Source organism: Rousettus aegyptiacus, unplaced genomic scaffold (assembly GCF_014176215.1).
Source record: "Rousettus aegyptiacus isolate mRouAeg1 unplaced genomic scaffold, mRouAeg1.p scaffold_m13_p_2, whole genome shotgun sequence".
Lineage (NCBI taxonomy): Eukaryota > Metazoa > Chordata > Mammalia > Chiroptera > Pteropodidae > Rousettus > Rousettus aegyptiacus.
In genome coordinates this window covers 48,571,497-48,583,514 of record NW_023416295.1, presented here as the reverse complement: position 1 = coordinate 48,583,514, position 12,018 = coordinate 48,571,497, and the positions used below count along the sequence as shown (strand labels likewise).

Sequence of the window (12,018 nt, the reverse complement as noted above, 5' to 3'; positions counted from 1 at the left end):
ACATATCTGTTCTTACTTCCTTTGAGAATAAGACTTACCTGCACTTAATAGGAATTCATGTTGTTTTTGTTAACAATATTTTGAACACCCACATTGCTCTTACAATCCATTGTAATACTCTACTTTTCAACCTCTTGAGTTTGTGGCAAGATATTCGGACTATTTAACATGGGTTGTATGGACTCCTAGAAGAGATTTTCAGTGGTTCTGAGAGCCTCTTGATATTACATATAAAATTTTGTTGGTGTTAAATACAGCCACTTCTCATTATTCATGAAAGTTATGTTTTATAAAGTTACTGTGAACACTGAATCAGCAAATACTGAAGCATGGCTCCTAGGGGAAATATGCCATTAGGTTCCTGCAAGCCTCTGTTCACGTTTTGGTTGACTAATTAAAATATAATTTTTTAATGTGTGTTTCTATTTAAAGATACCTTATTTGACATATATTTCTTAAGAATAATTATATGCAGTTTTTCTTTATATAAAACAATATTTCAATTATAGTTTTGTGTCATTGAACTCAGGGCCAACCACACTATAACTCTCGCTTGAGCAAAGCTTACCTAACACACGCATGTTCTCCAAGAGGCACATCGCAGCCTTCTTGCACTTAGGAGCGCTGGAAAGCACTTCAGCACTATGATTAGGGGCTATCTTAAATAGAGAAATCACCAGTCAAAAGCACAGAAATATGAAAAATGAGACACTTAAACAGACCTTGAAAAAGACACTTATTTACAACATCAGAGCTGAAATGAGAAGGCAGAGGGTCGCCTCATTCAACCTCACCTGGAAACGTGCATGTCAGGTATCTCAGAGTTTTCACCACTCTGCATATCTGTGAGTGCCCATGAAAACACTGAGTATTGATTTGGAAGTTGCAAATAAATTTTAGCAAGTAGGCAAATTCACAAATTTGGAATCTTCAAATAATGAGGATCCATTGTAAATTTGTTTTGTTTTTGTTTTTTGGAATCATTGACTTCTATCAGATTCTAAAAGGGATTATGACACACACAAAAAGAAAAGACTCCTGTGTAAAATTCTGTCAGCTCATATTCCCTTCCTTTCTTCAATTTGATTTTTTTTACTATTAGACTCTGACAGGACTCATTTCCCCACCTGTCACCTTCAGAATACCTGCGCAGTGTGACCTCCCTCACTGCACTGCCTGCTATTCATTGTTCAGGCCCTGCCTATCTGAGAAGTGTGCCTTCTAGTGTGTGGCATATATTTATATCACTATAATAAATGTGTGTGTGTGTGTGTGTGATGAAAATTTCTAGAGATTTGTATTTATTTGGAAAGGAAACGAGTTGAAATTTCTAATTAAGGCATCAGAAAATATGAAGTGAGTTAACAGCAAGAAAAAAAAATCCATCAATTTCTTTCTGCTTTATCCAAGATAAAATAACAGGTGGCCTTGCAGGAAGCTGGCCTCCAACTCACTCAGCACCTCCACACTGGGCCAGGTATTAGTGCCAGTCTTGCTTCCCTGTTTAGCACTATGGACGCTTTTGATAGGCGTGATAATGTAGGGATCTTCCTTTAAGAAATAAATGAGTCACTTGATCGCAGTAAAAATTCTTGAGAAAAGGCCTTGTCAAAAAGATAAATATAAGCATTTCTGAGATTTGGGGATGCAAATAGTGGGTACTAACCAAGACCAGGGGGAAAACATCATTCAGGTTTTCATTATTTATTGAAATCTACATGGTTTATGAGACTTTTTTGGAGTCTGTCTTTATCCTAGAGTACATTTGTTGACATATGAGGCAAATCTTTTTAATAATACCATGCTTTCAGATAGCTTTTATACATTATATCAAACAACATAGAAAGGCAGTATATAATGTTTAAGAAGTAAGTTTTGGCAAACAAACAAAAACTCATGGACACAGACAAAAGTTCAGTGGTTACCAGAGGGAAAGCGGAGAGAGAGGAGGTAGAAAAGGGTAAAGGGGGCCAAATATATAATGACAAAAGGAGATTTGACTTTGGGTGGTAGGCACGCAGTGCAATATACAGATGATGTATTATTGGATTGTATACTTGAAACCTATATAATTTTATTAACCAATGTCACCCCAATAAATTTAATAGAAAAAGAAGTAGATTTTGGAATTAGACAGTATGGGGTTCAGATTGAGTAATGGCCAATTACTAGCTGCAAGACTGGGAAATTTACCTAAAATCTTTGAGCCTTGACTTCTTCATACATGGAATAGGAGTAATAATAGTACTTTACCTCCTATGGTCATTTTGAGAATTCAATGACGTAATGTAAGCAAATCGTGTGGTGTGGTCATTTCACACTGGAAACAACAAATGTTTTATTACTCATGTTTCGATAACCATCTAACATCCATTGTGAAGTCTGTATGTATTTGGAAACATGCTCATTTCCTATGGGCTTGGAGGTCTATACTACAATTTGTAAACCTTACTCGTGGCTGCTTTGAAGGCTTAACCAGCACCTCTCACAAGGAACAGGACAGGACATCAGTCATGTGGGCAAAAGGCAAGCTTGCTCAGCTCCATTTGGCTTATAGTTTTGTATAAATTGGTATTGTAGGAGAAAGATATACTGGTCAAACAGACAATGGTCTTATTCAGAATGTTTATTCTATCGATTATTTTGAAATTGGTTTCGTTGGAAGTATTTTTTTCTGTGAATAAATAAAAAGATTTTGCTGTGTTGCATGGGGGCTAGTACTCACCTTCTGCCATGGAACAAAACCAAATTGATCACTAAACAAACTGAATTCGGCATGCTAGTGATGGGAAGAGAACTGACTAATTTCTTGTGCGTGGTTTTTACTAACCAAGGCCATACAACTAGTAAATAGAGGAGGCAGAATGTGAACTGATTCCAAAACTGTTCTGTAGCACATACGCCGCCCCCCCTTTGCCTCTACCAGAGCCCAGGAAAGCATTTCCAGTCTCTTTTCCTCCTATGAGGTAAAAACTTATATTTTGGAGAGGACTGTTTTGTAATCCTCATCTTTGGGCACAACTATCTACTAGATGATGTTCCTAATAGAGCTTCCTTTCTGGATTGTTTCCAAGAGACTTTTTTTTTTTTTTTTTAATTGAGGCTACCATTAACTAAATTAGCTCAGGAAGACAAGCTCTTAGGTTAAACAACAACCTTCTCGTCTCTTTTGCTTTTGATATTTTAGAGTTCATTGGAATTCTCCGAAATTCTTGCTAGGGCCAGTGCAGACAGAGTCCTCTTAGTTCGAAGTGCCAAGGGAGGCAACTTAAGGCATGACCTTTGTCCTAAATTCCCTTTTAGATTCATTCTGTGTCCAAGAGAACCTCGTGACTATGCAAATATGAGATACCCTTGACCAACACAGACCTTTCCAAATTCTTAATTTAGAAAATACCCTAATAGCACATTTTCCTTTAAAGTACAGTACTAGATATGCAGGTGATGAACTGCAAACAAGCATTAACATTTCCAGATTGTCTATAACCCAGAATAGGTTTTTACTTACTTCCTGAGAGTTGCTCTATGAATACAAGATAGAACATGAAGTCATGCTGAGTGATTAGACAGGGGAGCCCACCAACCATATAACTTTGGAGTGCAAATTAGTGCTTCATTCTATACTTTTCCAATTTGCTGCAAGGGATGGGTACTGATCTTGTAAATTATGTCTCAGCAGAATTAATGTACATCAAGGAGTTCTGATCTCTAAAGTATTCTGAAGTGCCAGGGTCCACTGTCTATTTTGAGGAAGGGTAACAGGTAAATTATACTAATAAAAGGAATTTGGATGAGTTTTTCAGCTCCCCTTTCACAGTGCATTAGAGCCTAAGGGGCTGGTGGCACTGGCTGGCAAATTTGAATAAAAGGAGAGGGAAATGAAGGCGGAAAAGCATGGGTTCAAAGCAAGATGTGGTTTTTAAAGAGTAAAAGGAAGTGAAAATTCCTAAAAATTTATTGTGCATGTATGTGTGTGCGCGCGCGCGCGCGTGTGTGTGTGAGAGAGAGAGAGAGAGAGAGAGAGAGAGAGAGAGAGAGAGACAGAGACAGAGACAGAGACAGAGAGACAGAGAGAGACAGAGAGAGAGACAGAGACAGACAGAGAGACAGAGAGACAAAGAAAGAAACAGAGACAGACAGACAGAAAAGGTCAAATAGGGAGGGAAATATAAAGAGAAAAAAGTTTAAGATAACTCAGAATTTGCATTTGACTGAAGGCAGACCCTAGCCAAGATTTTATTTCCTTTGGTCCTGCTTGGCTTGCCCCAAACCTTACCAACTCTGAGCTCCATTCAAATGGGAATGAGATGGGGAAAGAAACCAGAAACCTTTAGGTAACTAACTCTACAGAGTACAGTACATCTCTGCAGGTGGAGTGGGTGTGTTATGTTTGTTTTTCCCTCTTCTGTATCAGAGCAGCCTTCCTTCTCAACACAGAGCTTTTGGTTTTCTCCTTTCTCGTTCAAAAAATGTAAAAAGTCAAACCTGCAGGTGGTTGTACCATTGCTTCAGCTGCATACAAATGAATGATGGCTTTGGGAACGCATCCAATCTGCCGTCTAGAAAAGAAAGCTGCACCGCTCCCTGACATTTCTTCACTAAGAGATATCCTCATATTTCTGCTCACTCACTATTTAGGTGGCTTTTCTAGTTTTTGAAAACTTAACTCCACCTTTATTCCCCTTCTTAAATGAACCTGTTTTCTTTATCCAAGCCCATTGGAGCATTTCTTTCCATTTTGCACACAGTCTCCTAACTACCCCTGGTGGTAAGCCTCATTATTCTCCCAGCTCCTTGTGTTCCTGTCCCTTCTGCACCCACTTTTCACGTTTGTTGAACAATGCTGCAGACATCGTCACCCCATAGGGAAGTGGTTGCCTCAACAGCAGTCCACCGAGCAGAACACGCGTGCTGACAGCAGCATCTTCCAGTTCAAACGTTCCCGTTTCATACCCTTGCCACCTGTTCAGAGCAGATGGGAAGCTGCCATGGCAGAGGCCAGTGCTGAAATGCCACTCCTGCACTCTGCAAACCAAATAGCTTCATGTGTGCGGAGCGGGGCTTTTACTGTTGAGGTCCAATAACAAAACACAGGCTCCTTGCATTCGATTCCTATGATTGTTTTTATTCATAAATCCTTGTAGTCAGCCCAGGTAGTTGGGACAAATGAATGGGAACAGGTATATCTCAAGCGTGGGTTTGCAGTGAGCACATGGGAACTGTGGGAGGCAGGAGGGGTGTTGGTAGTGAGGCCACTGGACCTCATCTAAGTCTTTGTGGTTTAACTTGGGCTTTGGGCCCATGTCTTTATAATCACCTAGCTTCATGGGCCTTTGCCCAGTTTTCTTTTAAGAAATAGTTTGGTCTTGTGTGGCAGTATTGCAGAACTTAACAGGGGCCCATAAGAAATATAGAAATAACACTGACGGGGTTTATACTTAGACAATATGGTACTTTGCTGAGTATGGTCATTGTCAAGTGAGTAGAACAGTACAAATTCTATTTTGCTTTTATATGTCTTTAAAAATTATCTCCATAGTGTTCACTGTGGTGTTGTAAACATCAAAGTCCCTCAGATATTTGACTAAACAGTATTTCATATTTTGAAAAAGCTAGAAAATGAATTGCTGATATTCTCAAGCCACTTCCCTCTGCCTATGTTGCAGGTGGACACTCTGGAAGTAATACGGCATCCAGAAGAAACCACCAACATGAAGAGACAGACCATGGCTTCTTACTTCCGGGTATGGAATCTTCTCGATCTCTATTCTGCCTGCTTACAAAAGGGACTCGCCACCCCCTTCCCACAAGAGACTCAGATCTGACAGAGTCACTGAAATGAGAGTAAAGCACAAGAGTCAGTTAAAAAAATTAGGGGCATGGGGAGAGAAAAAATTATAGCAGGAAACCTACCTCTGAGTACAGCGCTCTCTCATCTCAATCAAATGAAAACGAAACCCCAAGTGTCCACAGAAAGCCGTCTCTGCCACTGGCACACAGCCGTGTCCACTGAATGTGCTGGTTTTGTTAGCATTTGAGCTGCTTCTTGGCCTTAATCTACTGGAGTCAGCCACTTTTTCAGCATATTTACTGGAAAAATAAAGTAGTTAATAAAATTCCAGAAGATGGCTTCTCAAGTTCAGATCCTGAGAGAATCTGTCTTAGGTTTGACTTTATTTTCCTAGCTTGAATTGACCCACTGCAAGACCCATTTGCCTGAGCCCAATCACTTCCCATCTCTTCTGCCAAATTCCTGATATTTCATCTAGTAAAATGATTCCTTTGAGTAAAAATGTTGTCTTTCAAAGAGCTCTGTTAAATGCATATTATATAGGAAATAAAACACAGATATCATGTACTACTGGGAGCTAACTTCCAGCCAGTTTCATGGTAGAGAGGCTGTCAGTCCAAAGACAGAACTACTGATCCCAGGGACAGGAGAATAAGGTTGTAAAGTGGGGTCACCCCAGGAAGGGGCTTGGCAGGGATAGGAAGTCAGGTGAGAAGCAGGGTCACGAGCTGGAGTTGCCAGGCAGGCTGATCCGGGAGCTGGCACCATGGATAGCAAGCTCTACAGAAAGCTATACCAGGTTCCAAAGGATCTAAAGCCAAGAGCTTTGACCTAGCCAACTGTGCTTCAGAGGCAGCCTAGCATTGGGCTCAGGGTATGAATTACTGGGGCTCAGAGGCCTGTGAGTCCAGCACTTTATCCATGCACTGTTCCATGCTACAGCTTCTCTGGCAGGAAGGCATTCAGCCTCCGTTTCATCACCCACAGTTATACATTTCTAATTGCCACTTATTTCTTATCTTGAGATGCACCCTGGTGCTGTCCCCTTTAGAAGCTGTATCCTCTTTGTGTCTTAGGGTGTACACGGGCATGTGTGTGTGTGTGTGTCCCCCATAGGATTTGGAGGCACAGAGCAACTCTGTGAAGTCATCCTCAAGATCCTAGAATCCCTCTATCATCAGAGAAGCCTCTGACTTATAGTTTTTCAGAAATATTTCCATGCTAAATACTGGTCCCAAATGCTAGATCCAAGAAATAAGATGTGTTGGCAAGCTAGGCAATACCATTTTGGATCAGTGGGAGGTGTGATTATGAAATAATGAACTGATTTCTTGATTGGCTTATAATCGCTCCTGAAGGTGTGTCCAAAAGAGGAACTCCAAAAGCGGACGCCCCCAAGGAACAGCTGAGACGTCTCCTGCACAGGCACCCCTCTCCTTTTCCATGTGCTTTCTCTCTGTGAGAGCCTCACGCCAGCCACTCAGTGTGTGCTAGTTAATCTTTATTATAATCTTCTTTCCTCCAATTTTCTTGTGTCCTTCGCCCTCTTTGTTTTTCTCTACCAGGTATCAATATGATTCTCTTAGACTTTCTGATAGTTCTTTGGCTGAAGAAGCAACGAACCCCTTCTCTAAAATCTGGACATTTCAAATTACAAATACAGTTATGGGGTTTCACCTTGGAATACCAGAGAGGAGCTAGTTCTGGTGAACCTAAGCATGTTCTTAGGCACATAAGTTTCTGGCACATGAGGGCATTGCCTGGGACTAGGTGATGTTGAAAGAATACTTTTTAATCCTCATGCATTCATAAGTACTCATCAGAACTTATATTATCATCTATTGCTGGTTTCTTGTTCAGCCTCAGAAAAGGTTCATGAGTTATTTACAAGCCAACAAAGTGCTCTGGAGGCCCCCGGAAGCCTGTGTAGCAGTTATCTGTTATATTCGTGGTAGCCTCATTTCATATGTGTTTTTCCCTCGATAGTATTCTCTGATGGATCTGCTCTCCAAAATGGTGGTTGGACAGCCCCACTTTGTGCGCTGCATTAAACCCAATGATGACCGAGAGGCCCTGAAGTTCTGTCAAGAGCGAGTGCTGGCCCAGCTTCGCTCCACAGGGATCCTGGAGACGGTCAGCATCCGCCGGCAGGGGTATTCCCACCGCATCCCCTTCGAAGAGTTTGTGAAAAGGTCAGGCTGGCATCTTGAGAAATACATTATGTTAAATATAGCTCTGCTGTGGCCATCTGCGTCCCCTGGGGTTGCTCCCACTGCCTGCTTGCCTCCAAACGTGTTATTGGCCAGTTACCAGCTAACATTTACTTGCTTAAATGTTGCCTTTTTATTGTGCTCCAACTAAATTGCAGTGATCTGGAGGACAGATTAAATTCCCTCCTGATCACATTTAAAAAATAAAAATGTCCATAGATATTTATAGGTTATGTATCCTTAGTTTTAATTGGTATGATGAAAGTATCTCTCTATAAATGGACCAAGATTCTGGCAGACATGAATGCACCCAGGCTAAAACAGTGGCATGATATAATACAATAGCTAATATTTACATAGCACCTTAAATGTTCTAAGCGAATAATCTCATTTGGTCCATAGAATAACCCTGTAATCTAGGCTCTGTTATTGTTGACTATAAAAGATTTTTATAAAGTTTATTTGAGCCAAACTGACAACATGCCAGGAAACAAGATCCCGGTTGCTCCAGAGAATGACAATTTTTCAGTTCTTTTTATATATATGGAATTAAGAAGGGAATGTAAGGAAGATTACATGAAGGTAGGGGAAAGCAAGTCAGGGAAATCTCTATGATTGGATTACAGGATAGTCAATAAGATTATGTGCTCCCTTGAGGGTGGTTATGCCTCTGAGGGGTCTGGAAAAAAAAATTACTTCTGGCGTTTGAAAGTGTGTTAACCTGATGCAGGAGCACAATGAACAGGGCTGGCTTAAGGCAAAAATAAACCTTTTATAAGTGCATAGCTACCTGCCATGATCTGTCCAGTTAGGAATTTATAATCAGTTCATCCTGTGAGGTTAATTTTGGTCATGGGCTTGTTGGATTCATTATAGAGCCTTCTTTTCATTCAAATTATTATCCCCATTTTACAGATGAGGAAATTGAGGGACAGAAGAAATCAAGTGACTTTCCCAAGGTCACAAGTATATAAATGGTAGACAAAATTTGAACCCAAACAATCTGGCTTCAGCATCCACACTTTTAATCTCCTCAGTTCATCGCATTTAATCAATCTTTGTTGAAATTGTTGTGGAGCTTTTTAGACCCAGAAATTGTCTTTACCTCCAGAAGAAATGCCATTTCTTTCTGCACAGCTGCCATAGGCATACCTTGTATATGCATATGATTATGGACAGAACGTTCACAAAACTTTCTGTGAATAAAGGACTGTAATAACAAAACAACAACAACAAAAAAACACCTCTGAGAAGCACTGTTGTCTGAGGATATTCAGATAGGAGAATTAAAATTGTTATAGAATCTGCCACACCCTATCAGCCATCTTTTATGTCTTCTTATCTCCTTTCTGAGGTCATTTTTCCAAATTCTTCTTTGGGAAGAATGAGTTGTAATGTGGTAATCTGCTCCATCAAGTATTCCAAATGTCACTACATTCCATAGAAAAGAAAGGGGAAAAAATAAACCCCATGATGAGAACTTTTAAATTTAAAATAAGAGTGAAATGGCTTTAAAAAAGAAGTGCCATCGGAGCCTCTTTTTTTCTTTCAAATTTGGAGATAGAACAAGAAAATGAATAGACTATTTTAGCACATGAATGTTACTAGTCAAATATTTTTAGCCACTAAGTGTCGAATACATAAAAATATTTAAGAAAACAGGTCAAATGCCAAACAGATTGGCACTTCTTTGTTCGAAATCAGAAAGCCATTAGGCAAGTGTGAACAAGAGTTTCAAAATGTCAGTAAATCTGAGAGTATCAAAGATTTCTGAACCAGCAAGTTAATTGGTGTTTTGATCCTTTTGAGGAACTTAACAACAAAATGGGTGAGTTAGCAGTTTTCTCCCTTGATGTTATTCAACAAATAGGTGCACCTCTTATCTTCCTGTTCAGGGGTGCTGTTTTGTAAACTCTTAGCAGGAAATATGCAGACAAAACAAAGACAGAGAGCAGAGCTATTCAAGGTTTATCAGGTGGAGGTAAATAAAAGATAAACGCTTGTTTAATGTTATTCTTTGCCTTTTTGTATTTTCTGCCATTCAGGATTGAAATCCTGATGTGCACACCTGAAAGGCAGTGTTTGGGGATTATGTTGTATTCCAGAATGGGGAAAAACTTCTCCAAGTCACCCAAGTCTGCAGACTTGGCCAAACCTACAATACTTCCTTGCCCCGTCATCTTTTAATTTTCTGGGTAAATGACTTGGAAATCCCCTTTAAATTTTTCATTCATGGAGTCTTCAAGGAAAAAGTTGTTTCCATCACTCTCTCATCAATGGGGCCAGGTGGGTTGGAAGTATTTATCTATTCTGAGGTAGGCATGAAAGAAGCCACCTGGCAGTGGTAGGCAGGTACCCGAAAGCTCCTACAAGTTATACTGTTGAGGGGCACCACAGAAAATGATTATGAATGCTCATGGCTTCATGGTCATTTGGCTCTGAATCATGGTCTGACATAAGGTCTACACCGGGGCAAACACATATGACTGTGTGTGTTGGGATGCGTTCCGGCAAATGTCTAAAGGATAGGACAGTACATTCAGTCAAAGTGTTACAGTTTGTTTATTAAACTATCATAGTGAATAATGCACTTTAGTAAAGAGATCAGATTTCTAGTCTGATATAATAGCATAATATTTGGCAATTAACCTAACATTTCTGTAAAATATGTTTCCTTGTCTGTATGATAAGAAGGCAGGAAGATACAGAGCCCATATCCTGAATATTTTCAGGGGTTATATACAGCTTCCTAGGTCTTACTTTGCCTCTAAGTCTTCCAGAAAGGCCCTCATCTCTCAGGACCCGATTCATAACAGTTGTTAAATCAATGTCTGTTGAACAGAATGAAACCCTTTCATCAGCAGCTTCCACTTCTCACAGTGACATGAGAGCCATGGTGCCCCGGTATCTCCTGGATCTCATTCTCCCTTCTCTTCCTCTACTTCCTGTCCTCCAGAAATTGAGGTGTCACCTTTGTCTTGTCTTCTCACTTTCTTCAAACAGTCCATTACCAGGCTCTGCCAACTTTACCTTTGAAGTTTCTCAACAAGAGTCCCTTGGGAATTTCCCATCCTTGACTTAAGGCTTTATTAATCACCCGTTTTCTCCCAATGTCTAGTAGTAGCAGCAGCAGCGGCGGTGGTGGTGGTAGTAGTAGTAGTAGTAGTAGTAGTAGTAGTAGTAGTAGTAGTGGTATTTAACAGCAGCTTAATTGAAATATAATTCATATATAATAAAAATCACCCTTTAAAAATGTACAATTCAATGGTTTCAGTATATTGACAGAGATGTGCAACCATTACCACTATCTAAACTGAGCATCTCTTCATATGCTTAGTGGTCATTTGTATATTTCCTTTGGAAAAAATGTCTATTCAAGTCCTTTGCTTATTTAACTGTTGATTTTTGTATATTCTGGATACTAGCTCCTTACCAGATATATGACTTGCAAATATTTTGACTCATTCTGTGGGTTGTCATTTCAATTTCTTAATGATGCTCTTTGAAGCACAGAAGTTTTTAATTTTGATCAAGTTTAATTATACCATGTTTTCTTTGTTGGTCATGCTTATGGGGTCATATCTAAGAAAGCATTGCTTAATTCGAGGACATGAAAATTTATTCCTATGTATTCTTTTACAAGTTTTATAATTTAGCTCTGTATTAATATCTGCAGTCCATTTTGAGTTTATTTTTATATATGGTATGTGGTAGAAGTCCAACTTTTGTATATAGATATCCAGCTTTTCCAGAACTATTGTTGAAAAGACTATTCTTTCCTCCTTTGAATTATCTTGGCATGCTTGTTAAAAATCAACCAACCATAAATTGGTCATAAATTATTTCTAAGTTCTTAGTTCTATTCTATTGATCTATATTTATTCTAGGCTTTTTAAAGCTCTTTTGCCCACGAGCTCGACGTAGCTTCCTAAATGGACCTCCGGCCTATTCTGTTCTTCAGTGAGCCACCAGAATATGATTTACCTAAAATTCCTCTCTTAACATGTTGCTTCCTTA

General features: G+C 39.6%; 1 protein-coding gene across 4 annotated transcripts in view; it reads left to right on the top strand.

The window, feature by feature from the left end:
- Positions 1 to 12,018, top strand: part of MYO3B (myosin IIIB) — a 338,343-nt gene that overhangs the window by 187,474 nt on the left and 138,851 nt on the right. For all 4 annotated transcript variants that reach the window (XM_016165446.2, XM_036237344.1, XM_016165447.2 and 1 more), the window contains 2 exons: positions 5,667 to 5,744; positions 7,778 to 7,983. In XM_016165446.2, the coding sequence (XP_016020932.2) occupies positions 5,667 to 5,744; positions 7,778 to 7,983 (284 nt within the window). The remainder of the gene's footprint in view (positions 1 to 5,666; positions 5,745 to 7,777; positions 7,984 to 12,018) is intronic.